The 26789-nt window shown below is 44.5% G+C and overlaps 2 protein-coding genes across 2 annotated transcripts in view; both read right to left on the bottom strand.

Annotated features, from left to right (window-relative positions):
* Positions 1 to 26789, bottom strand: part of LOC310691042 (olfactory receptor 14A16-like) — a 242514-nt gene that overhangs the window by 192434 nt on the left and 23291 nt on the right. The window lies entirely within an intron of this gene.
* On the bottom strand, positions 716 to 24976 carry LOC310691644 (uncharacterized protein; the record flags this gene model as incomplete). The annotated part of the gene is given in 4 exon segments (XM_083471504.1): positions 716 to 1684; positions 19750 to 20583; positions 24054 to 24170; positions 24176 to 24976. Coding segments are annotated over 4 exon segments (2721 nt in total).

Below are 26789 nucleotides of genomic sequence, written 5' to 3' on the forward strand. Positions count from 1 at the left end.
CTATTGACGTGCTCAGGAAGCTCCGTGGTTTAGACCACAGCACCACCCACGTGCCTAGCCACTAAGACTTCTAGAGATTTCTAAAGATTGGGGAGGATAACTGGCAGATTATCCTTCCCAACTCTTTCAGAACTCACCTGACAGAAAGTACCAACCTGTTTCAGAATCCCCAGTTATTGAAACCTAAACTGTACCATGTCTGTGATAAGTTTAAGTAACTGAAGAAAATCAAAGCTGTACACTAAACAACTTATTGAAAACCTGAGACATCTGATGAGTTCAGTGTGTGTATAGTTTGCTGTTTCTTTGAAAATTTCCAACTCCTGTATTATTTCTGTTTATTTTTCTTGTTGTGAATTAAATCCTTTTCCTGTTCAAATTCCACACTGTAAGTCTCCGAGTATGAGTTTTTTTAAATAGGAAAAATACAATATACAAGTAGAGTAAATTAATCATGCTGTAGAGGTTCCTGTATAGCAAACAGTATAAGAAATCTAATCATCAAAGAAGGTACAGATTTATGGTTAAACCAAAGAATCACTCCAAAATTATTGCTGAGGTGCAGGCAATATAGGTTGCTAGGTTGGAATCAGGTTCATTTCTGTAATAACTGTTATAAATTAGACCTTAACAATATACTTACAGCCATTTAATCAAAAATGATATGTCCTGTTTTTATTTATTTTCTTGTTGCCATACTCCATGCTTCAGATGTTCAACTTGTTGGGTTCTGTACAGAGAGCAACCGTGAAACTGTCTTCTTAAATGCTCCCTTCACTTCTTTATTTCTTAGGGTATATATTATGGGGTTCAAAAATGGACTGACAACTGTGTACATAAGAGAAATTATTTGGTCACTCCGCGGAGTGGAGCTGGACTTCGGCATTAAGTAGGTGAAGAGGCCTGACCCATAGAATAATGTTACCACCATGAGGTGTGAGGAGCAAGTGGAGAAGGCTTTTCTCCTTCCCTTAGCAGAAGGAAGTTTGAGGATGGTTGAAATTATACGGATGTAGGAGAGGATGATCAGCAGGAAAGGACTCATAATGAAAATAATAGACACTGCCATGACAAGAATCTCATTTTTGTAGGTGTCTGTGCATGCCGTTTTCATCACTGGTAGGATATCACAAAAGAAGTGCTGGATGTGTTTAGAACCACAGAAGGGTAAGCTGAAGATCCATGCCATCTGAGCAACTTGTACCAATAAGCAAATAATCCACGCTGCGGCTGCCAACTGTGTACAGACTTGGTAATTCATGATTTCTGTGTAGTGCAATGGGTAGCATATGGCAACATAGCGGTCATATGCCATAGCTGCCAAGAGGCAACATTCTGTCAGCCCCAGCATGGCGAAGGCATACATCTGGGCTGCACATCTTGCTAGGGATATGCTTTTATGCTCTGTTAACAAATGTACCAGCATCTGGGGCACCACACTAGTGGTGTAACACATTTCTAAGAATGATAGGTTCACTAAGAAGAAGTACATGGGAGTCTGAAGAGAAGGGTTGAGTTTTATGAGCAGAATAATGAGCATGTTTCCCAGCAAGGTGATTATGTATGTCACCAGAAAAACAAAAAACAGCAAGATTTGCAGTTCAGCAAGATATGAAAACCCCTCCAGAATGAACTCATTCAGATTGGTCTGGTTCTCACCTAGTTGTTCCATAGAATGCTTAACCTGTATGGAAAAGGAAAAGATATATACAAATCATGTATTAAATCCGGTAATTATAGTAGAGCTAGCTGGAGCATACAAAAGGCCCATCTAGTGCATAATCCTAATTTCACTGTGGCAAAACACAAGCCTACGGGAAGCCTTCAAACAGGACAATAATGCAATAGCTCTCTTCCCAATAGGATTATTATCTGTGATTATGGAAGTAAGATAAAGGGGGGAAGGGGGGCATGTGATCATAAAATGAAACTGAAGTCCCATTGCTTGAATGCTATGAGCACTGTACCTTTTCTTCACTGTGATCTGTGGCTCTGTAGGTAGAGTAAGGTAAAACACTGGAAAACACACACTAGTTTGATTTGAATCGTTTATATTCCTTTATTTCTTCATTGCTTTCATAGCTTGAATTTTCTTGGTTGTAAAATAAAAATGAAGATAGATAGATGATAGAGATAGATGATAGATAGAGAGAGATAGAGAGAGATTGATAGATGATAGAATATCTCACAGTTGAGATTCTCCTAACAGTATCTAGCTATAAAAGCATTACAGACAAACATACCAGAATTAAAACACAGTCAATCGTGATCAAAAGTTCTTTGACTTAGATGTAACAATCTGTCAGGGAACTGCCATCGGAGCATCAGGTGGTGGAGGGGCTCAGGGAGGAAGAAAGAGACTCAACAGCTGAAGCAGGGACCAGCAGGGGGAGGAGTGGATCTCTGAGGGAATGCGAGCAGGAGGGAGGGCTCAGGGACGCTTCCAGCGAGAACAGTGGGGAGGTATCTGAGTCTCCCATAGGGAGACCCACACCTCGCCGGAAACTGTCACGCCGTGAGTCCAGGAGACGCGTTTCCGTTAAGGAGCTCCTTTGCTGGAAACGCTTCCGCAGACAGCCACTGTCGGACTCTACTAGTGACTAGAGCAGACATGTCTGAGGAGCTCCGTCACACACGGAGGTTTGTGGGGTCGCACAAACTCTGAGGGAGCACTTTTACGCACAAGCAGCTAATCAATCCTTAACAGCAGTCCGACAGTCTCTGTACGCTGCCTGTGCAAGAGAAAGCATCATGAGCGAACCAACCGGAACCGGAGGAGCGGGGGCTGGAGCTGGTCCAAGCTTGGAAGATAGATACCGAGCGTTGGAGGTCCAACTGGCGCTGCAGACGGCGAGGCTGGAGGAGAGAAGGGCTCAGGATGCAGACAAGAAGGGGAGAGCCACTCAGTTCCCCAGAAAGGTACCAGGATTGGTGCAGAAATTTGGGGGGGACCCCAAGGATTACCATGCCTTTAGGACAGAGATGCAATATGCCATTAATGTGCAGTTCGATGAGTTCCCTGATGAGGAATCGCGAGTTGCTTTCGTAATTGGGCATCTTGAGAAAGGGGCGAGAGACTGGGTTCGACCCCTAATGGCAACGCACAATGACGTACTAAAGGACACGATGAAGTTCTTTCGTGCAATGGATATCATGTTTTCCAGCGATATTGAGGAAGGGGTGGTGCGCAGACAGCTAATGGCTTGCAAGCAGGGAAGTCGATCTGTCCGTGAGTACTGGACTGAGTTTACCATGCTGATTCGCAGACTGGGTTGGGATTTATCGGCGCCACCCATTCAGATGCTATTTGAAGAAGGTCTTTCTTCGGCGGTGAAAGACGAGCTGTCACGGAGCCCCAGGGCGGGGTCTATGGATCAGCTGACCAAATCTGCGCTGACCATAGGAGCGCGGCAGGAGGCAAGAGCCTTGGAGAGGCGGGAAGGGAGAGGGGAACGTTGGAAGGAGTTCCGCATTCCAGACATTCCTGAGCCAGCTTTCCCGCCGGCAGAGCCGATGGAAATCGGAACAGCGCGCGCGCGCGCATTTTCAAAAACCAGCGAGGGGGCTAAGAAGGAGGGAAAGGGCGCCCGGAAATGCTATCTCTGCCAACAGCCAGGCCACTTTGCCAGAGTCTGCCCCCAGAGGAAGGAATGGCAAGGGATGGTGGGAGCTGTTGAGGGGGGAGAACAGGGGGGAACGGAGCAGGTAAAAGCCAACGCCTGGTTGCCACAATCGGGGCACTGCAGCCAGGCCAAAGAGCAGTGAAAGTGCCCGTGCCAGAAGCTCCTCGACCTGCTCTAGTGATTGAAGTGTCACTAGAGCTGCAAAATGGGCACCCCCTAAAAATAAAGGCGCTATTGGACTCAGGCAGCTCCTGCAATTTTATGAGCAAGGAGTTTGCTGCTGAACACCAGATACAGACTATCCCTTTAAGCAACCCCCTGCAGGTGACCACGATTGATGGCAGGGAGTTGTTGGGAGGAGGAGTCAGCTTGCAGACTGTCCCAATGATAATGAGGGTGGCAAGGCACACAGAACTGATAGCGTTTAATGTGGCCACCCTGGGAGGCGCTCCCATTATTTTGGGAATGAGCTGGCTAGCTCTACATGATCCGCTGGTTGGCTGGCATCAAAGAGTGGTGTCCTTTGGTTCAGCACATTGCTTAGAACACTGCAAAGGGGAAAAGGGTTCAGCAGGGGCCCAAGCCACCCTAGCAGGGACTGAAGTAATGGAGAAGGTGAAGGTACCACCACAGTATGCAGATCTCAGCGACGTGTTCAGCGAGAAGGAAGCTGACCAACTACCACCTCATAGGCCCTTTGATTGCCAGATCAATTTACTCCCTGGAGCACAGCTTCCCGTGGGCAAGTTGTATGCCATGTCAGACAGAGAAATGCAGGAGTTGCGAGGGTTTATTGACAAGAACCTGAAGAGAGGCTTCATCAGAGAGTCCAAAGCAGCAGGGGGTAGCCCAGTGTTTTTTGTGGACAAAAAAAACGCGGACAAGCCGAGACTTGTATGTGATTTTAGGAGGTTAAATGCAGTGACTGAACCAGTGGCTTTCCCTATGCCCAGGATTGATGATATTTTGACCAGGGTGAGGAAGGGAAAGATTTTTACAAAGCTGGATCTAAGGGGGGCGTACAACCTAATACGCATAAGGAAAGGGGATGAATGGAAAACCACCATGTTTACCCCTTTGGGGGCATTTGAATACCTCGTTATGCCATTTGGATTACAAGCAGGCTCAGCGTGTTTTCAATCTTTTATGAACCACGTACTGGGCCCTTTGCTCTACAAGAATTGCGTTGCTTTCCTAGATGATGTGTTGGTGTATTCGGAGAATGAGGAGCAACATGTGAGAGACGTCAGAGAAGTGTTGAGCAGACTGCAAGCCAACAGGCTGTGGGTGAAACTGGAGAAGTGTCGGTTCCATACCAAGGAGGTGGAATTCCTGGGGTACCGCCTGTCAGACAAGGGATTGGCCATGGATCCCGGCAAGGTACAGGCAGTGCTGGAATGGAAAACACCCAAAACCAAGAAGGATGTGCAGAGGTTCCTAGGGTTTGGAAACTTTTATCGTAAGTTCATCCGCAACTTCGCCCATCTGACGGCGCCCATCACTGACTGTCTCAGCAGTAAAAAGAAGTTTGTATGGACGGCGGAGGCGGAGCGAGCGTTTGAGGAGCTGAAAAGGGCCTTCGCCTCTGAAGAACAACTTCTGCATGTGGATTTACGAAAGAAGCTAAGGGTTGAAACAGACGCATCTGACAGAGCCATAGGGGCGGTGCTTCTTCTGCAGCCGGGGAAGGAGGAGTCAGAGTGGCGACCGTGTGCCTTCTTTTCGCGAAAGCTGATCAAATCCGAGAGGAACTACACGGTGTACGACCGAGAACTTCTTGCTATTCATGAGGCGTTCCGGAGATGGAGGCATCTGCTAGTTGGTGCACAACATAAGGTGCAAGTGTGCACGGACCATAAAAATCTAGAGTACTGGAGAACTGCGCGAGTGCTCAACCAAAGGCAGTTGAGATGGGCCCAGGAGTTCTCCAAATTTAACTTTGAGATTTGTTACGTGCCAGGCCCAGAGAATGTTAGGGCGGACGCTCTCTCACGCAAACCTGAATATTTGGAGGGGGAGGGAGCACCCGAAGAAACCCATATCATTCCAGAGGACCGCTGGGTGTGTGGGGCGACTTTGGTGGGGCAAAGGGAATTGGTAGAGGGTACGGTGCATGATGCATACGCCCAGGACAAACTCAGGGGTCTCAGGAGGGAGGAAGACAAATCCGGTGGTTTTGAGGAGAGAAACGGGGCATTGTATTATAAGGGAGCGTTATATATACCTGAAGGGGAATTGAGGGAGAAGGTACTCAAGCAGCTGCACGATAGCCCCACAGCAGGGCATTTTGGGCAACACAAGACCATGTGGCTGGTTACCAGGGAATTTTGGTGGCCCAAGGTCAGGGAAGATGTGCGGGAGTATGTGAGAGGGTGTGAACAATGCCAAAGAGCCAAGGGGGAGAGGCGGGCGCCGGCTGGTTTATTAGAACCACTGCCCACACCTGAAAGACCGTGGGAAGCAGTGGCAATAGATTTCATGACTGATCTGCCAAGGTCTAGAGGGAAAACAGCCATCATGGTTGTAGTAGACCTGTTAACTAAAATGGCCCACTTTATAGCCTGCTCACATGTGGTCACAGCCGAAGAAACAGCCAAATTGTTTGTAGAGAATGTGTTTCGGTTGCATGGTGCCCCCTTGAGGGTGGTTTCGGACCGAGGGAAACAATTTACTTCCAGGTTCTGGAGGAAGCTCATGAGCTTACTGCATGTAGAGGTCAATTTTTCAACGGCCCGTCATCCAGAAACCAACGGGCAGGCGGAAAGAGCAAATGGGGTTCTCCAACAATATTTGCGGTGTTATGTTAATGACAGAGAGAATGATTGGGTGGAGAAGCTGGCGTTGGCAGAATTTGCCTACAACAATGCAGAGAACGTGTCCACGGGGATGAGCCCCTTTTTGGCTAATCACGGGTGCCATCCCAGAGCCTTCCCAGGGGGGGAGGGGGAGAACTGGAGCGTTCCAGCTGCTGAACAGTTCGTTGAAGAAATGGAAGCGATCCATCGCCAGCTCCAACTCAACTTAAACAGGGCTAAGGAGGAATATAAGAGGCAGGCAGACAAAAACCGAAGGGAAGGTGTAAGCATCAGGGTGGGGGACCAGGTGTGGCTGTCAACCCAAGGGTTGCCGTTCAAAGGAGGTTGTAAGAAATTAAGACCCAAAAGGCTGGGTCCGTTTGAAGTCATGCAGCAGGTCAATCCAGTGGCTTTCAGGCTCCGGTTACCGAACCACATGAAGCTGCACCCAGTTTTTCACAGGTCGTTGCTGTCACCGTATAGAGGAGACAGTGAAGGGAGGGTCACTAGGGGACCAGCAATGGAGGAGAAGGAACACAGCTACCATGTAGCGGAGATCCTCGATTCCAGGTGGCAGGGAGATCAAGTAGAGTATTTGGTAATGTGGGAAGGGGAACCGGAGTCGGAAAACACCTGGGTTAGGGCAGAGGATGTCAATGACGAAGTTTTAATAGAGACTTTTCATCAGAGGTTCCCACGTAAACCTCAGCCTGTAGCGAGGTTCCGAAGGGAATACTTTGCCACCACCGACGAGGAAGAGGAGTTGGAGGGGTTCCCAGATTCTGAAGAGGAAGAGGATTCAGCGAGCCAGGACGACGATCGATGGAGGGAATTGTTCGAGACGTCGGAAGATGAGGAAGATTCTTTTCGGGGTTTTAGCCCTTCACCTCCCAGGGGAGAGGAAATGGGAGGGGGTGAGGGGGGCCCTGGAGGGGAGGTGGATGTCAGGGAACTGCCATCGGAGCATCAGGTGGTGGAGGGGCTCAGGGAGGAAGAAAGAGACTCAACAGCTGAAGCAGGGACCAGCAGGGGGAGGAGTGGATCTCTGAGGGAATGCGAGCAGGAGGGAGGGCTCAGGGACGCTTCCAGCGAGAACAGTGGGGAGGTATCTGAGTCTCCCATAGGGAGACCCACACCTCGCCGGAAACTGTCACGCCGTGAGTCCAGGAGACGCGTTTCCGTTAAGGAGCTCCTTTGCTGGAAACGCTTCCGCAGACAGCCACTGTCGGACTCTACTAGTGACTAGAGCAGACATGTCTGAGGAGCTCCGTCACACACGGAGGTTTGTGGGGTCGCACAAACTCTGAGGGAGCACTTTTACGCACAAGCAGCTAATCAATCCTTAACACAATCATACCTTACTACCATAAAATCTTACTTTGCAAAAGAAGTAACTTCTGTTTCGTGCTTCAGAGCAGTGCAAAATGATGCACCAAACAAAGATATTTTCATATATGTGATCTCATTCTTCATGCAACTGAATTTTGAAGGAATACATTTGGGAATTTTCTGCTAACTAATCCATGGGAGAAGGAATGGCTAACAAAAAAATATATGCATTTAATCCTTGGGTGATGCAAGAAATTACAATTACTTCCAGAAACCTCACATTTTTATAGGAATTGAAAATACAGCTTTTCAATGCAATCCAAATTTCACCCATCTAATTTCCTGTGGTTAAAAGGGGCTGGACTCAAAACCTCTTTCAGGTTTTTTCTACAACCAAGCAGTATATAAATTTTATGAAATAAATGAATGGATGGATAAAAAAGACTAGGTAGTCATGTTTGATTAGAATAACATGAATGGAATGGGTCGTGCAGTGCATTGTATGCATACCAACAGGTGCATCCAGTACACTATACAAGGATTTGAGGTATACACAGTGCTTCATCAGTCTAGATAATTATCTAAGGCAAATGAAGACCAACTTCGAAGAGAGTGGAAGTTGTGGTTCACATGGCTGTAGTTATCCGGGTTGTCCTCCCGGCTCCAGCCTGGCTGTGGGAGGAGCACTGGCTGCTGTGGGGTGCACTGGCTGCTGGAGCTGACCCACAGCTGTAGCCACAAAATGACACCTGCTGAAGCAAAGACAGTCTTCAGTGCCAAAAGCTCATCACTGAAGGAGGGTGTTCGGGGCTGCAGTGGTAGTAGGGCCTTGGGTGGCACTTAATGTGTGTGGGGGAGATACTCTCCACCGCTTTCCCCACAGGGGAATATTTTAGTAAAAATCTAAAACGTGGGCATACACTTTGTGTGTGTCAGAATTAGGTCTTTGAGTAAATGAATGCCAAAATTTATTGAGAAAAGGTGTCAACTGGATGACAGCAATAAACCGGAAAAACCATTGTTACTGAGCGTGCTTCACACTCAGCTGTTGAATAATCATGTAAGACACATGTAAAAAGCAGGTTCCTGTACAACAAACAGTCTACAAAAAGAAATAATCAAAGCACATGTGGATTTATAGTTAAAAGCAAGAATCCCTCCCAAATGATCACTGATATACAGACAGTCCAGGTTGCATTGGGTTGGGATCTGGTTGGCTTCCTACAATAATGCAGCCACGAGCCGTATTTGAATTAAATATTTACATCCCCTTAATAAGTAGAAACGTCTTTGGTGTTTACTTTTTTTTTTTCTTTATGTACTCTATTCTACAGATATTCAGCTAGTTGGGTTTTGTGGAGAGAAGAGCCTTGCAATTGTTTTCTTATAAGCTTTCTGCACTTCTTTATTTCTTAGGGCAGGGGTCTGCAACCCGCGGCTCCAGAGCCACATGTGGCTCTTTTACACCTTTGCCGCAGCTCCGGGGCAGATACTAGCGAGGGGAGGAGGCACATTGTGCACCCTGACACTCCCCACTGTGGCGGGCGCTGTACTGGCTGTGACGTCGCATGGGGGCGGTGCGTGTGTTAGTCATGCACCGTCCCGACGTCACCTTCCCGCCCGCCCACCCGCTACATTGTAAGGGGCATGTACGCTGGTCACTGCATTGAAAGGGGGCATGTACGCTGGTCACTGTTTTGAAGGGGAGTGAAGAACACACACACACAAAAAGGTAACTTGTTAATTTAACATTTATTTCTATGAGGAGAAGTAATTCTGAGGGTTCGAACAAAGAAATAATAATAAAAAGTGACAAAAAAGTTATTTTTATAATGACGAGTTTTGCGGCTCCCAGGTTTTTTTTTCTTCGGAAACGGGTCCAAATAGCTCTTTTTGTCTTAAAGGTTGCAGACCCCTGTCTTAGGGTATATATAATGGGATTTAAAACTGGAGTGACAACTGTGTACATAAGAGCACTAATTTGTCACTCCTTGAAGTGTAGCTGGACTTAGGCATTAAGTAGGTGAAGAGGCCTGACCCAAAGAATAATGTCACCACAGTGAGGTGTGAGGAGCAAGTGGAGAAGGCTTTCCACCTTTGCTCAGCAGAAGGAAGCTTAAGGATGGTTGAAATTATACGGACGTAGGAGAGGATAATCAGTAGGAATGGACTCATGATAAAAGTGATGGTCACTGCCATGACTCCAATCTCATTTTTGTAGGTATCTGTGCATGCGGTTTTCACCACTGGTAGGCTATCACAAAAGAAATGCTGGATATGTTGAGAGCCACAGAAGGGTAAACTGAAGATCCATGCTGTTTGAGCAATTTGTACCAAGAAGCAAATAATCCACGCTGTGGCTGCCAACTTTGTACAGACTTGGTAATTCATGATTACTGTGTAGTGCAATGGGTGGCATATGGCAACATAGCGGTCATATGCCATAGCTGCCAGGAGGCAACATTCTGTCAAGCCCCAGAATGGTGAAGGCATACATCTGGGCTGCACATCTAGCTTTGGAAATGCTTTTATGCTTTGTTAACAGATGTGCCAACATCTGGGGCACCACACTAGTGGTGTAACCTATTTCTAAGAAAGATAGGTTTACCAAAAAGAAGTACATGGGAGTTTGAAGGGCATGGTTGAGTTTCACAAGCAGAATTATGAGCATGTTCCCAACTAAGGCAGTAATGTACATCACCAGAAAAAAACAAAAACAGCAAGATTTGCCATTCAGCAAGGTATGAAAACCCTACCAGGATGAACTTATTTAGACTGGTCTGGTTCTCAGCTAGCTCTTCCATAGAATGGATATCCTGTATGGTAAGGCAGATCTAGATTATTAATTAAATTAGATGATTACACTATTGATACTGGTCTGGCTTGCATGTCAGACCAGGCAAAAACATAATTTAGGATAAAGGAATTCTACAAATCCATAGTTAGTCTGGAGAAAGTTAGGGCATTAGAGTGGATTCAAATCTCATGGCATGGCATGGCAGCAAAGTGATCAGAGAAGAACAAAGTAGGTTAAATTTTCTTCCTGGAAGCCCCCATTCTCATATGTTGATGCTAAATTATGGTTTGCTCAGCCGGGTATGCAGACCAAACCATTATCTTTCCCACTCACTCATTTTCAATCTTTCTCAGATTCTTATAAGTGAAGGAATGCACTGCATTAAAATAACTCAATTTTGTGATGTGATATCATGGTCAGTGCAAACACATCATGAATAATGGTGCTGCTGGAAATCAAAACTAATCAGTTCATAAGTCAGATATAGTAGGTTTCGAATTCTCAAATATATGGCATGCCCTAGTCCAATCATGTGAACTTTAACCCCAAATTAGAAACTGCCCTGAGATAACCCTGTCAGAGGAAAGGCAGTCTATAAAACTGCTAAGTAAGAAAATATTTTGTAATTCAAAGCAAATCTGATTATGAGTTAATTTTTACTTTCTGTGTTTATATGGCTCTTAGTGAGAGCCATATAATTTACAGAATTATGAGGTGGTCAAATGACTTTTTATCCATTCTCTTATTTGTTTTCTTTAGCTTTTTCAAAACTAAAATCTCTCTAAGCAGTTAGAAAGCACAGATCCTGCCACACATATTCAAAATGGGGCCATAAATGTCACTGGAAATGGCATAATGTGATTGTGTAACAACATCTCCAGGGGCTGTGTGGAATTGAGAGAGACAGAGAGGGGGAGAGGTTTATCCCTGTTTGATGTTTTGCAGACTACACCCTCTTTTTCATTGGAAATAATGTGCAAGGAACCCTTTTAAAAACAAGCACTTGCTAAAAAAAATTGGGGTAACCTTGTATTACTGCATCCAACTTACTGAAGGTATTAATGACATTGCAAGCTAATCATAAATTTTGATAGAGTCAGACTGCCAAACAGTAATCAAGAACAGTGGGTAGATGCCAATTAATATGTTGCACTCTTTTCTTACTCCAGCTTTCAAAGCATCACAATATTCTTAACTGTCTTAAAAACATAATAAATAGGCATAGCCTGTGACAATTCCAGTGTGAGCCAACATAATTGTCATCTCTTGGACTAATGTGTAGATTTAAATTTGATTATTCATCAGCTCTCATGCTTTCCAAATGTCCCAAATGCAAGTCATCTGTTGTGTATTGATTCAAAGGATTTTATATCTGTATTATTATTGTCTGTATTTGCATTAGGGTAAAGTAACTGCCTTTTGGTTTCAAAGGGTACAGCTACTATTGGTTCATTTAAGCTGCTGTATTTGGATCCTCTGTCTTATTGGTTTTCTCCAAAAGGCAGGACTGTGATTGCCTGATATTGTTCCCTCCAAAATGTATCCTTTCTAGCTAGTCCCCTGTCCCTATAAATGTAGCTTTCGCCTCCTCAGTCTTCAGTCTTGTTTGCTTTAATAAAGAAGTGTTACTAGAGAACTGTCTCCAGCATATTATGTCAAGAGAGCTGAAATCACAAACCCCACGTCACAACAACTGGCGACGAGGATGGGATCCAGAATGCTGAGGAGCGGTTAACCGCAGCCCTGCCTCAGAGTCCGGATTGCAGCTAAGAACAATACTCACTGGCCAGCTGAGTAGTCGACCCTGCCACAGGACAATGGAGAGTCCAAGGGTATTGGAGCCCTTCCAGCCATCAGAGCCCCACACATGGGAAAACTACGTCGAACGCTTCGAGTTCTTCACAGTGGCTCAAGGGATCACCGATGCCAGCAAAAGAAGGGCCACATTCCTGAGCTACTGTGGGCCTGAGAACTTCAAGCTGGCCAAGGCATTGCTTGCTCCAGCGAAGCTAAGTGAGACATCTCTCAAAGATATTCTCGCCTGTCTAACAAGCCACTTGGCGCCTACGGAGACCAAGATGGCCCGGCGGAAGGAGTTTCATAAGAGGCAGCAGCGTACTGGGGAGTCTGTATCTGCATTTCTAGCTGAACTGCGGAAGCTCGCTCAGCACTGCGACTTCCAAAATCTGGAAGAGACTCTTCTGGATCGGTTTATCGGTGGTCTGAGCAGCAAGAAAGCCAGAAGACGCATTGTGGCTAAAGAAGATGTTACCCTTGCTTCAGCCTTGAAGGAGGCCACCGCCACGGAGAATTATGAAAGAGAGGAGCTTGACGCCAGTCGCAAGGCACCTAAGCCACAGATAGAAGTAGCGCATGCCATGGACGAGCTAGAGGCTACTCCGAGCCAGAGCCCAGTCCGTGGGGTCGAGTCAGTGCGTCAGGCCTGCACAGTGCACAAAGATCACCGAGGCAGGTGTCCAGGTTGTGGCGGAAACCATGAGCGGAAGAGTTGTCGTTTCCGGGATGCTATGTGCCGGACGTGCGGGAAGACAGGTCACATCGCCAGGGTCTGTAGATCGGCGGCGTTGGGAGCGACAGGAGCACCTAGACTGGAGCATCGCAGACCGGCCACAGCAACCCATATTCTAAAAGACTGACACTACGTAACGGAGATCAACGGGAGGGTTGTGCAGTTCCCAGTGCAAGGCAAGGCACGCGTCAAGGTGAAGATTGAGGGTCAGCAGTGCGACATGGAGGTGGACTCCGGATCTGGATTCACTATCGTGTCGGACCAGACCACGAGGACATTCTTCCCCAGGGGTAAGTTGCCCCCTCTGGAGCCCTTCCCGGCAACCTTGCAGTCATACTCAGCGGGCCGTATCCATGTTATGGGAATGTGTGCCGTGAGAGTTCAGTTCCGGGACAAACAGGCTGTACTCAAACTGGTGATTGCGAAGGGCAGTCGCCCCAGTCTCCTGGGCACTGACTGGTTCCCCGCCCTGGGACTGAGTATATCAGGGCTTAATTCAATCCAAACCTGCCCTGAGATGAGCGAGGCATTATGCAAAGAATTTGCTGGTCTCTTTAATGGAAAACTGGGTTGTTATAAAGGGCCCCCTGTTGACTTCGAGTTGGACCCTGGGGTGGCCCCAATCCGACTCAAACCAAGGCGAGTGCCATTTGCACTGCAACCCAAGATCGAAGCAGAGCTGGATAAATTGGTCAAGCAGGGAGTTCTCTCACCCGTGGACTCTGCTAAGTGGGAGACTCCAATTGTCACGCCCCTTAAAGCAAATGGGGAAGTCAGGATCTGTGTAGATTGCAAATGTACTATCAATAAGGCACTCAGGGGAAACTCATACCCCATTCCAGTCGTATCACATCTGTTGGCTAAACTGGCTGGGGGCAAGGTGTTCGCCAAAATTGACCTGGCACAAGCTTACCAACAGCTGCCAGTAACCCCACAATCAGCGGAAGCACAAACTATTGTCACACATAAAGGGGCGTTCAGAGTTAACAGATTACAATTTGGAGTTTGTGTGGCCCCAGGGATTTTTCAAGGGCTCATGGAACGCCTGTTAAGAGGTCTGCCGGGGGTCTTGCCATTTTTTGATGACGTTTTGATTGCTGGAAAAGACCCACAGGAACTGGTTGCGCGCGTCCGTGCAGTGTTGCTCAAGTTCAAGGAGGTGGGGTTGCAACTGAAAAAGGAAAAATGCAGTTTTGGGGTGCCAGCTGTGGATTTCTTGGGGTTTAAAATTGATGCATCAGACATCCACCCCGCAGATGCTAAGATTAAGGCCATCATCGAGGCACCATGACCACAGAACAAGACGGAGTTGCAGTCATTCCTGGGACTTATTAACTTTTATCATTCGTTCTTACCCCAGAAAGCTTCGGTAGCTGAACCATTACATAGACTGTTGCAGAAAAAGAATGTGTGGCGATGGGGGCAGGGGCAGCAGAAGGCTTTTGACTCCTTGCAAGGAAGGCTGAGTAGCAGGAGCGTCCTTGCTCATTATGATGAGTCAAAGCCGCTGGTCCTCGTATGTGATGCCTCTCAATATGGCCTGGGGGTGGTGCTGAGTCATAGGGAACCGGATGGGTTGGGAAAGCCCATCTCTTTCTATTCCCGTACGTTGTCGCCCACGGAGCGCAACTATGCTCAAATTGACAAAGAGGCGCTTGCAATTGTGGCAGGAATCAAAAAGTTCCATGGTTATGTGTACGGTCGCCATTTCTCCATTGAAACGGACCACAAACCACTGTTAGGGTTGTTCAACCCAAACAAACAAACGCCACAAATTCTCTCCCCCAGAATGTTGCGTTGGTCTATATTCCTGAACGGGTTCCAGTACACCTTGACCCATGTGCCGGAAAAACGGTTGTGCCACGCTGATGCGCTGAGTCGATTGCCCCTCCCTGGCGGGAGCAATGAGGATCCCGCTCCAGCGGAGCACATAATGATGCTGGAAACACTTCCGGGGGCTCCTGTAACGGCTACTGATATAGCTGAGAAAACGAGGAAAGATGCTGTTCTCTCCCATGTGCTCACTTGGGTGGGGAGGGGGTGGCCAGGTGGTCCGCATGAAGACAAATTCAGGCCTTATGCGACAAGGCAGCACGAGTTGTCCATGCATAAGGGTTGTCTCCTGTGGGGAGATAGGGTGATCATACCAGCACCACTGAGAAACAGGGTTCTTGAGACGCTTCACATGGGACACCCGGGAATGGTCAGGATGAAGTCGCTAGCCCGATGTTATGTGTGGTGGCCTGGAATGGACCAGAACATAGAACAATGGGTACGAACATGCAAGGCATGCCAAGAGGTGCGGCCAGAAGTGGCCAGAGCACCAGTCCACTGGTGGGAGCAGTCCAGATCTCCCTGGAGCCGGCTGCACTTGGATTTTGCTGGGCCATTCCAGGGGAAGGTCTTTTTGGTTATCGTCGATGCATATTCCAAATGGTTAGAAGTGGCGATGGTCCCCAGCATGGCATCAGCTGCCGTAATCAAGGTGTTGAGGCAGCTGTTTGCAACCCACGGGTTACCTGAGACCATTGTATCAGATAATGGGGCAGCTTTTGTATCCCAAGAATTCAGGGCATTCTTGGCTGATAACTTCATAAGAGGGGTCACATCCACGCTCTTTCACCCATCCTCCAATGGGCAGGCTGAGCGCATGGTAAGAACAGCCAAAGAATCCATTGCGCGCTTAATGGAGGGTAACTGGTCAGCTTGCATCGCACAAATGTTATTTTTGCAGCATGCGACGCCGTGTACTGCGACGGGCAAGTCGCCAGCTGAGCTGCTCTTGGGTAGAAGACTGGTAACGGTGCTGGATTATGTCCACCCGGATAAAATGCCAAATCGTAAATCAAGAGCAACCCCCCAGGCTGAGACTGACACAACAAGGTATCTCGCCCCTGAAGATCTGGTCTGGGTGAGGAACTATTCACAAGGTTCGCGGTGGGTGGCTGGTGTGGTCACCCGGGCTAGTGGACCTGTGTCCTATTATGTGACCTTGGAAAATGGGCAAGTTTGGAAGAGACATATAGATCAGCTGAGGCGCCGGGCGCTCAGCAGGGAGGAATCAGATAATTCATCCCTGGCTAACGACGCAGAGCTGCAAGACCAGAGTGAAAATGGCCCAGAGGTGCAGTCACCAGGGGCTTCAGCTAATGAACCAGGGTCTGCTAGTCCTCATGATGACGAGGTACAGGTAGGGGACCCTGAGATGTCTGGGACTCCATCTGTTCCTAATGAAACCCCTATAGCAGCCCCTCTACCACAGGTAACACCCAATCCAGAACCGGCAACACCTGTTGTCAGGAGATCAAGTAGAAGTTGTAGGACCCCACAGTACCTGAGAGATTATGTCTGCTGTGCTCACTAGGGGGGGAGGGGTGTTGTGTATTGAGTCAAAGGATTTTATATCTGTATTATTATTGTCTGTATTTGCATTAGGGTAAAGTAACTGCCTTTTGGTTTCAAAGGGTACAGCTACTATTGGTTCATTTAAGCTGCTGTATTTGGATCCTCTGTCTTATTGGTTTCCTCCAAAAGGCAGGACTGTGATTGCCTGATATTGTTCCCTCCAAAATGTATCCTTTCTTGCTAGTCCCCTGTCCCTATAAATGTAGCTTTCCCCTCCTCAGTCTTCAGTCTTGTTTGCTTTAATAAAGAAGTGTTACTAGAGAACTGTCTCCAGCATATTATGTCAAGAGAGCTGAAATCACAAACCCCACGTCACAACATCATCTAACTTGCAGGTAGAATAATTTAAAAAGAGAGAGGTCAAGTGGCACCCATGAGCCTGCTTTGAATCATTTGCATTTTATTCATTAATTATGTCTCTTTCCCTTTCTTTTCCTCATTTGTTTATTTCCCTCACCTTTACTTTTCTTGATTATGATTCTAAATGAATCAAAATAAATATACATATGATCCCATTGTTGGGAGTTTGCTAGGAACTGAATCTAGTTGTCAACATTGCCGTCCTTAATACACAGACACCAGAATGGCTGCTTACTGTCTTGTCAGTCAGTGGCGGTTGCAGCCTGACGTGGCACCTCCTCTCTCCTCCAGACATGCAGACCATTTTAGATTCATGATTACTGTATAATGCAATGGATGACATATGGAAACATATCATATGCCATAGCTGCCAGGAGGCAGCATTCTGTCAGCCCCAGGAAGGTAAAGGCATACATCTGGGCTGCTTTGGAAATGCTTTTATGCTTTGTTAACAGATGTGCCAACATCTGGGGCACCACAATAGTGGTGTAACCAATTTCTAACCAAGAATGGTTTACCCAAAAGAAGTAAATGGGAGTTTGAAGGAAATGGTTGAGTTTCACAATCAGAATTATGAGAATGTTCCCAACTCTGTTGCCAAATGTTGTGTTGGTTGGATCATGTGCAGAGAAGATTTTTATAACTGATTCTCAAATGCCCCATTCACTTATTCTTTTCCTTAGGGTATATGTTATGGGGTTTAAAGCAGGAATCACTACAGTGTTCATAAAATAAATAATATTGTCACTCATCAGAGTGTAGCTGGACAGGGGCCTAATGGAGACAAATAGGGCTTTCCCATAGAATAATTTCACTACCATGAAGTGTGAGGATCAGAATGAAATTTAAGGGTAGCCTAGATCATATGGATGTAGGAGACAATGATCAGCAAGAATGGACAGCAACTTCATATTTGGAGGTGTCTATACATACCATTTTTACTAGTGGAGGGATATCACAGAATAAGTGCTGCCCAAAATTAGTTCCTGGCATTGGGTTGTTCGACAGTAGTACCTCTTGAGTTGTGTGAAAACCACTCTGAAGGAATATTTACAGCTGGAGAAGGCAGTCTTTGAGCTGGGAGTTAGATTGAAAGATAAAGGTTATTGTCTTCAAGAGTATACAGAAACGCGAGAACTGGAAAGGTGAATTTTAGTGTAGGAGTAGGGGAGTTGTGGGGGAGCACTATACTTAAACCTCAGTCCAGTAGAAAGAGGATGTATCTTCTAGTGAGAGAAGAATAATGTCAAACTAGTTAGAAGGGGAATGAGTGCTGATTCCCTGGTCTGATATTCTATGTCTACTAGGTAAAAGGTAAATGTAGTGGTTGGGAGTTACTCGTGCGTAATCCTGCCCCGTTTGAGCATTGGATTGCCTGGTTAAACCCTCCGGACTGCACAGCCCATCTCAGCGTGGCTGCCCTTAGTCACTCGTAGAATCTGTCTGTGGGCGTTTCTTAAAGCGTTGCCAACATAAGAGTTGTTTGACGCCCAATCGTCTCCGCCTCTCACTGCGCGGGAGTCTCCTGCGCAGGGTGGGCGTGGGCAGTGGGTGCTTGGGCTCTCCTCACTAACTTCCAACGAAGAGTCCTGGAGCCCCTGCACCTCCCTGTCCCGTTGCTCTCCTGGATCCCTGGTGTTACACTCATTCTCTTCCCCTTCTTCCCAGCTGAGTCTCCCCCTAGCACTGGGCCCTTCTCCTGCAGAATCAGAGACCCTCTCCTTCTCCCGTGCCTCTGATGTCAGTTCCCTGACAGTAAAGGACCCCTGGATAGTTAAGTCCAGTCAAAGGTGACAGGGGGGCTCATCTCACTTTTCAGACTTAGGGTGTAATTGTTTATCCACAGAAAGCTTTCTAGGTCATGTGGCCAGCATGACTAAACCGCTTCTGCTGCAACAGGACACTGTCACAAGTGCCAGAGCACATGGAAACAACATTTACCTTCCTGCTGCCTATTTATCTACTTGCATTGGTATGCTTTCTCACTGCTAGGTTAGCAGAAGCTAGGACAGAGCAATGGGAGCTCACCCTGTTACGCAGGTTTAAACCTCAGACCTTCCTATTGACATGCTCAGGAGACTCAATGGTCTAGACCACAGCACCACCCACGTGCCTAGCCACTAAGACTTCTAGAGATTTCTAAAGATTAGGAAGGATAATTGGCGGATTAACCTTCCCAACTCTTTCAGAACTCACCTGACAGAAAGTACCAACCTGTTTCAGAATCCCCAGTTAATGAAACCTAAACTGTACAATGTCTGTGATAAGTTTAAGTAACTGAAGAAAATCAAAGCTGTACACTAACCAACTTATTGAAAAGCCTGTGACATCTGATGAGTTCAGTGTGTGTATAGTTTGCTGTTTCTTTGAAGACTTCCAACTCCTGTATTATTTCTGTTTATTATTCTTGTTGTGAATTAAATCCTTTTCCTGTTCAAATTCCACACTGTAAGTCTCTGAGTATGAGTTTTTTAAATAGGAAAAATACAGTATACAAGTAGAGTAAACTAATCATGCTGTAGAGGTTCCTGTATAGCAAACAGTATAAGAAATCTAATCATCAAAGAAGGTTCAGATTTATGGTTAAACCAAAGAATCACTCCAAAACTATTGCTGAGGTACAGGCAATATAGGTTGCTAGGTTGGAATCAGGTTCATTTCTGTAATAACGGTTATAAATTAGACCTTAACAATATATTTACAGCCATTTAATCAAAAATGATATGTCCTGTTTTTATTTATTTTTCTTGTTGCCATACTCCATGCTTCAGATGTTCAACTTGTTGGGTTCTGTACAGAGAGCAACCGTGAAACTGTCTTCTTAAATGCTCCCTTCACTTCTTTATTTCTTAGGGTATATATTAAGGGGTTCAAAAATGGACTGACAACTGTGTACATAAGAGAAATTACTTGGTCGCTCCGCGGAGTGTAGCTGGACTTGGGTATTAAGTAGGTGAAGAGGGTTGTCCCAAAAAATAGTGTCACCACTATGAGGTGTGAGGAGCAAGTGGAGAACGCTTTTCTCCTTCCCTTAGCAGAAGGAAGTTTGAGGATGGTTGAAATTATACAGATGTAGGAGAGGATGATCAGCAGGAAAGGACTCATAATGAAAATAATAGACACTGCCATGACAAGAATCTCATTTTTGTAGGTATCTGTGCATGCCATTTTCATCACTGGTAGGAAATCACAAAAGAAGTGCTGGATGTGTTTAGAACCACAGAAGGGTAAGCTGAAGATCCATGCTGTTTGAGCAACTTGTACCAATAAGCAAATAATCCACGCTGCGGCTGCCAACTGTGTACAGACTTGGTGATTCATGATTTCTGTGTAGTGCAATGGGTGGCATATGGCAACATAGCGGTCATATGCCATAGCTGCCAAGAGGCAACATTCTGTCAGGCCCAGCATGGCGAAGGCATACATCTGGGCTGCACATCTTGCTAGGGATATGCTTTTATGCTCTGTTAATAAATGTACCAGCATCTGGGGCACCACACTAGTGGTGTAACACATTTCTAAGAATGATAGGTTCACTAAGAAGAAGTACATGGGAGTCTGAAGAGAAGGGTTGAGTTTTATGAGCAGAATAATGAGCATGTTTCCCAGCAAGGTGATTATGTATGTCACCAGAAAAACAAAAAACAGCAAGATTTGCAGTTCAGCAAGATATGAAAACCCCTCCAGAATGAACTCATTCAGATTGGTCTCGTTCTCAGCTAGTTGTTCCATAGAATGCTTAACCTGTATGGAAAAGGAAAAGATATATACAAATCATGTATTAAATCAGGTAATTATAGTAGAGCTAGCTGGAGCATCCAAAAGGCCCATTTAGTGCATAATCCTAATTTCACTGTGGCAAAACACAAGCCTACGGGAAGCCTTCAAACAGGACAATAATGCAATACCTCTCTTCCCAATAGGCTTACTGTCTGTGATAATGGAAGTAAGATAAAGCCATTATGACTAGCAGCCATTGAAACTTTTTCGTGTGTTATTAGGATAATCTTACTGGATACAAAAAAGTTCCCAAACTTTCCTTAATTCCTTTTCAGAATTTGGAATTCTAAATTAACTGGTTTTCTTCCTGGAAATAAAACCAATACATTCAAGAATTCTCCCATAGTTCCCTTCATATTTCTCAATCTTTCAATGAGCACTGTGTAGACACAATTTTGTTCCATTTTCAGCTTCCTCATATATCCCCGCTCTCTCCAAGTGCATGCACATTGCTAGTGTACAGATGTACATGTTGAGAAAAAAGTGCAAGAAAGAAGCAGTGTTATGCTTTTTTGCTGTTGACCAAAAACTGTCGTCAATGATGCCGCTCTTTAACTATTAACAAATCTATCGTTACATAGTTCTTCATGGTCAATAATCCACCATGCTTCTGATGACTTGTATGAATTCCTTAAAAAAAATAAAAGAGTAAACTTGATCCAGTTGTATATGCATTTGGATTATGGTTATAACCAGTTGTGTTTTATCACTGTACAGAGCCACATTATATCTCAGCAAAGCACAACAGTTTTAAAAAAGCTGTCACATGTTCAGTACCATCACATGGCTATTATTGATGCTGCCACAACTCATTCATGCAGATTATTTTAAAAGTAACAAACTAATTTCTTTGCCCCTTGCATCAAAGCTTTTAAGGCTGGGATGAAGAACCTTTGGTTTTCCAACTATTAGTGGACTATTTTTCATTTCAGTCAGGGACAATAGAACTAGGATTCCACTAAAACCTGGGGGCCACCCACAGAACTTCCACCCATGTTTTACAGTGTGCTTCAGTATCAGCTCATCTGAACTGTTTGGTGAAGCAGACTTCAAATTGCAATCGTCTATTAGCCATGAACCTGCCAACCTAGCATTTCGAAAGCACGTCAAAGTGCAAGTAGATAAATAGGTACCACTCCGGCGGGAAAGTAAAAGGTATTTCCATGTGCTGCTCTGGTTCGCCAGAAGCGACTTAATCATGCTGGCCATATGACCCAGAAGCTGTACGGCAGCTCCCTCAGCCAATAAAGCGAGATGAGAGCCGCAACCCCAGAATCGGTCATGACTGGACCTAATGGTCAGGGGTCCTATTAGCCATGAAATGGAAAGCACTCAGGTACAATGGGTTGTACTCAACACTGCTGTTCCACTGAAGAAGAGACTCCACTTGTGCTTGGGAACTTACATTCTCCTGAAGCACCCACACACCCTCAAAACCTGCTCTAGGAGGTTCAGCGACCTTATGGAGCACACTGGGGGAAGGGGGGGGAAACATGTGATCAGAAAATGAAACTGAAGTCCCATTGCTTGAATTCTATGAGCACTGTAACTTTTCTTCACTGTGATCTTTGGCTATGTAAGTAGAGTAAGGTAAAACACTGAAAAACACACGCTAGTTTGATTTGAATCATTTATATTCCTTTATTTCTTCGTTTCTTTCATTGCTTGAATTTTCTTGGTTGTAAAATAAAAATGAAGATAGATATATGATATGATAGATGATAAATGATAGGTGATAGATAGATACATAGATAGATAGATAGATAGATGATAGATAGATAGATAGATAGATAGATAGATAGATAGATAGATGATAGATAGATAGATAGATGATAGATAGATAGATAGATAGATAGATAGACGATAGATGATAGATAGATAGATAGATAGATATAGATAGATAGATAGATAGATAGATAGATAGATAGAGCTAGCTAGCTAGCTAGCTAGATGATAGATAGATAGATGATAGATATGGATAGATAGAGATAGATAGAGATAGATGATAGAATATCTCACAGTTGAGATTCTCCTAACAGTATCTAGCTATAAAAGCATTATAGACAAACATACCAGAATTAAAACACAGTCAGTTGTGATCAAAAGTTCTTTGACTTAGATGTAACAATCATACCTTACTACCATAAAATCTTACTTTGCAAAAGAAGTAACTTCTGTTTCATGCGTCAGAGCGGTGCACCATGATGCACCAAACAAAGATATTTTCATATATGTGATCTCATTCTTGATGCAACTCAATTTTGAAGGAATACATTTGGGAATTTTCTGCTAACTAATCCATGGGGGTAAGAATGGCTAACAAAAAAATATATGCATTTAATCCTTGGGTGATGCTTCCAGAAACCTCACAGTTTTATAGGAATCGAAAATACTGCTTTTCAATGCAATCTAAATTTCACCCATCTAATTTCCTGTGGATTCAAACTTCTTTCAGGTTTTTTCTACAACCAAGCAGTTATATAAATTTTATGAACTTAATGAATGGATGGATAAAAAAGACTAGGTAGTCATGTTTGATTAGAATAAAATGAATGGAGTGGGTCGTGCAGTGCATTGTATGCATACCAACAGGTGCATCCAGTGCACTATACAAGGACTTGAGTTATACACAGTCCTTCATCAGTCTAGATAATAATCTAAGGCAAATGAAGACCAACTTTGAAGGCAGTGGAAGTTGTGGTTCAACATGGTTGTAATTATTTGGGGTGGCCTCCCGGCTCCAGCCTGGCTGTGGAAGGAGCACTGGCTGTTGTGGGGCGCACTGGCTGCTGGAGCTCACCCACAGTTGTAGCCACAAAATGACACTTGTTGAAACAAAGACAGTCTTCAGTGCCAAAAGCTCATCACTGAAGGAGGGTGTTCGGGGCTGCAGTGGCACCTAACGTGTGTGGGAGATACTCTCCACCGCCTTCCCCACAGGGGAAAATTTTAGTAAAATCTAAAGCGTGGTCATACACACACTTTGTGTGTGTCAGAATTGGGTCTGTGAGTAAATAGATACCTAATATTTATTGAGAAAAGATGTCAACTGTATGACAGCAATAAACTAGAAAACCATTGTTACAGTGTGTGCTTCACACTTAGCTCTTCAATAACCATGTAAGACACATGTAAAAAGCAGGTTCCTGTACAGCAAACAGTCTGCAAAAAGAAATAATCAATAATCAAAGCACATGTCGATTTATAGTTAAAGCAAGAATCCCTCCCAAATGATCACTGATATACAGACAGTCCAGGTTGCATTGGGTTGGGATCTGGTTGGCTTCCTGCAATTATGCAGCCACGAGCCGTATTTGAATTAAATATTTACATCCGCTTAATCAGTAGTTATGTCTTTGGTGTTTACTTTTTTCCTTTTTTTCTACGCTCCATTCTTCAGACATTCAGTTAGTTGGGTTTTGTGGAGAGAAGACCCTTGCAATTGTTTTCTTATATGCTTTCTGCACTTCTTTATTTCTTAGGGTATATATAATGGGATTTAAAACTGGAGTGACAACTGTGTACATAAGAGCACTCATTTGGTCATTCTGTCATATTTGGACTTGGGCATTAAGTAGGTGAAGAGGCCTGACCCAAAGAATAATGTCACCACCGTGAGGTGTGAGGAGCAAGTGGAGAAGGCTTTCCGCCTTTGCTCAGCAGAAGGAAGCTTAAGGATGGTTGAAATTATACGGACGTAGGAGAGGATAATTAGTAGGAATGGACTCATGATAAAAGTGATGGTCACTGCCATGACAGCAATCTCATTTTTGTAGGTATCTGTGCATGCCGTTTTCACCACTGGTAGGATATCACAAAAGAAGTGCTGGATGTGTTTAGAACCACAGAAGGGTAAGCTGAAGATCCATGCTGTTTGAGCAACTTGTACCAAGAAGCAAATAATCCACGCTGCGGCTGCCAACTTTGTACAGACTTGGTGATTCATGATTACTGTGTAGTGCAATGGGTGGCATATGGCAACATAGCGGTCATATGCCATAGCTGCCAGGAGGCAACATTCTGTCAGCCCCAGGATGGTAAAGGCATACATCTGGGCTGCACATCTAGCTTTGGAAATGCTTTTATGCTTTGTTAACAGATGTGCCAACATCTGGGACACCACACTAGTGGTGTAACCTATTTCTAAGAAAGATAGGTTTACCAAAAAGAAGTACATGGGAGTTTGAAGGGAATGGTTGAGTTTCACAAGCAGAATTATGAGCATGTTTCCAACTAAGGCAGTAATGTACATCAGCAGAAAAAACAAAAACAGCAAGATTTGCCATTCAGCGAGGTATGAAAACCCTATCAGGATGAACTCATTTAGACTGGTCTGGTTCTCAGCTAGCTCTTCCATAGAATGGATATCCTGTATGGAAGAGGAAAAGGCAGATATAGATTAATAATATCAGATGATTACACTATTGATACTGGTCTGGCTTGCATGTCACACCAGGCAAAAATGTAATTTAGGATAAAGGAATTCTACAAATCCATAGTTAGTCTGGAGAAAGTTAGAGTGGATTCAAATCTCATGGCATGGCATGGCAGCAAAGTGATCAGAGTAGAACAAAGTAGATTAAATTTTCTTCCTGGAAGCCCCCATTCTCATATGTTGATGCTAAATTATGGTTTGCTTAGCCTGGCATGCAGACCAAACCATTATCTTTCCCGCTCCCTCATTTGCAATCTTTCTCAGAACTGTTTTGTTAATGAATGTAATTACCCCATGAACCTCATACACAAATGCCTTTGAAATTGGATTAAGAATTGTCTAAATTATCACATGCTTGAATTCAAAACAGATTTTACAAAATGCTTAGGAATTTAAGAAGTGCCTGCTGAATCAGCCAAAAGAGCTATGTGGTTCATCATTCTGTTCTTACACTGGCTTTCTATAAGACCCCCAAGAGGGTGTGAATACAATAGCACTCATAAATGGGCATTGTTCCCAAATTTTCCTAATTTATTCTCAGATTTTGGGATATATTACCTGAAGTAAAATGAATAGATTCAGAATTCTCTCTTGGGTCCTTTTATATTTTACAATTTTCTACTTTCTAGCACTATGTGTGCATAGTTTTATTTCACTTTCAGCTTTCTCATATATCCCCCCCCCCCCAATCTTCTACATGTTGATAATGTACAGCTGTACATATTGTGAAAAAGTGCAGAAAAAGCACTTTCCTGGGTAGATTTTTTGCTGAAGCAAAAATAGTGGTTTGGCTTACAGCTCATTAAATACTAGCAAATTTATAACTGCATAAGTTTTTGTGGTCCACAGTGCATAGTTGAAGGTGTTGACTTGTATGCATTGCTAAAACAGTGTAAAGAAGTAAACTTGATCCAATTGTACACGCAGTTGGATTAAGATTATTATAAGTGGAGGACCGCACTGCATTAAAACAACACAATTTTGTCATGTGATAATATGGTCAATGCAAACACATCATGAATAATGGTGCTGCTGGAAATCAAAACTAATCAGTTCATGTCAAATATAGTAGGTTTGCAGTTCTCAAATATATAACATGCCCTGACCAATCATGTGAACTTTATCCCCGAATTAGGAACTGTCCTGAGATAACCCTGTGAGAGGAAAGGCACTCTAGAAAACTGCTAAGTAAGAAAATATTTTGTAATTCAAAGCAAATCTGATTTTGAGTTAATTTTTACTTTCTGTGTTTTACTTTCTCTTAGTGAGAGCCATATAATTTACAGAATTATGAGGTGGTCCAATGACTTTTTATCAATTCTCTTATTTGTTTTCTTTAGCTTTTTCAAAACTAAAACCTCTCTAAGCCGTTAGAAAGCACAGATTCTGCCACACATATTCAAAATTGGGCCATAAATGTCACTGCAAATGGCATAATGTGATTTTGTAACAACATCTCCAGGGGCTGTGTGGAATTGAGAGAGACAGAGAGGGGAGAGAGGTCTATCCCTGTTTGATGTTATGCAGACTACACCTTCTTTTTCATTGGAAATAATGTGCAAGGAACCCTTTTAAAAACAAGCAGCTTGCTAAAAATTGTTTGGGTAACCTTGTATTACTGCATCCAACTTACTGAAGGTATTAATGACATTGCAAGCTCATTTGATAGAGTCAGTTTGCCAAACAGTAATCAAGAACAGTGGGTAGATGCCAATTAATATGTTGCACTCTTTTC

The sequence above is a fragment of the Podarcis liolepis genome (genome assembly GCF_965112155.1).
Source record: "Podarcis liolepis genome assembly, chromosome: 13".
Taxonomy (NCBI): Eukaryota; Metazoa; Chordata; class Lepidosauria; order Squamata; family Lacertidae; genus Podarcis; species Podarcis liolepis.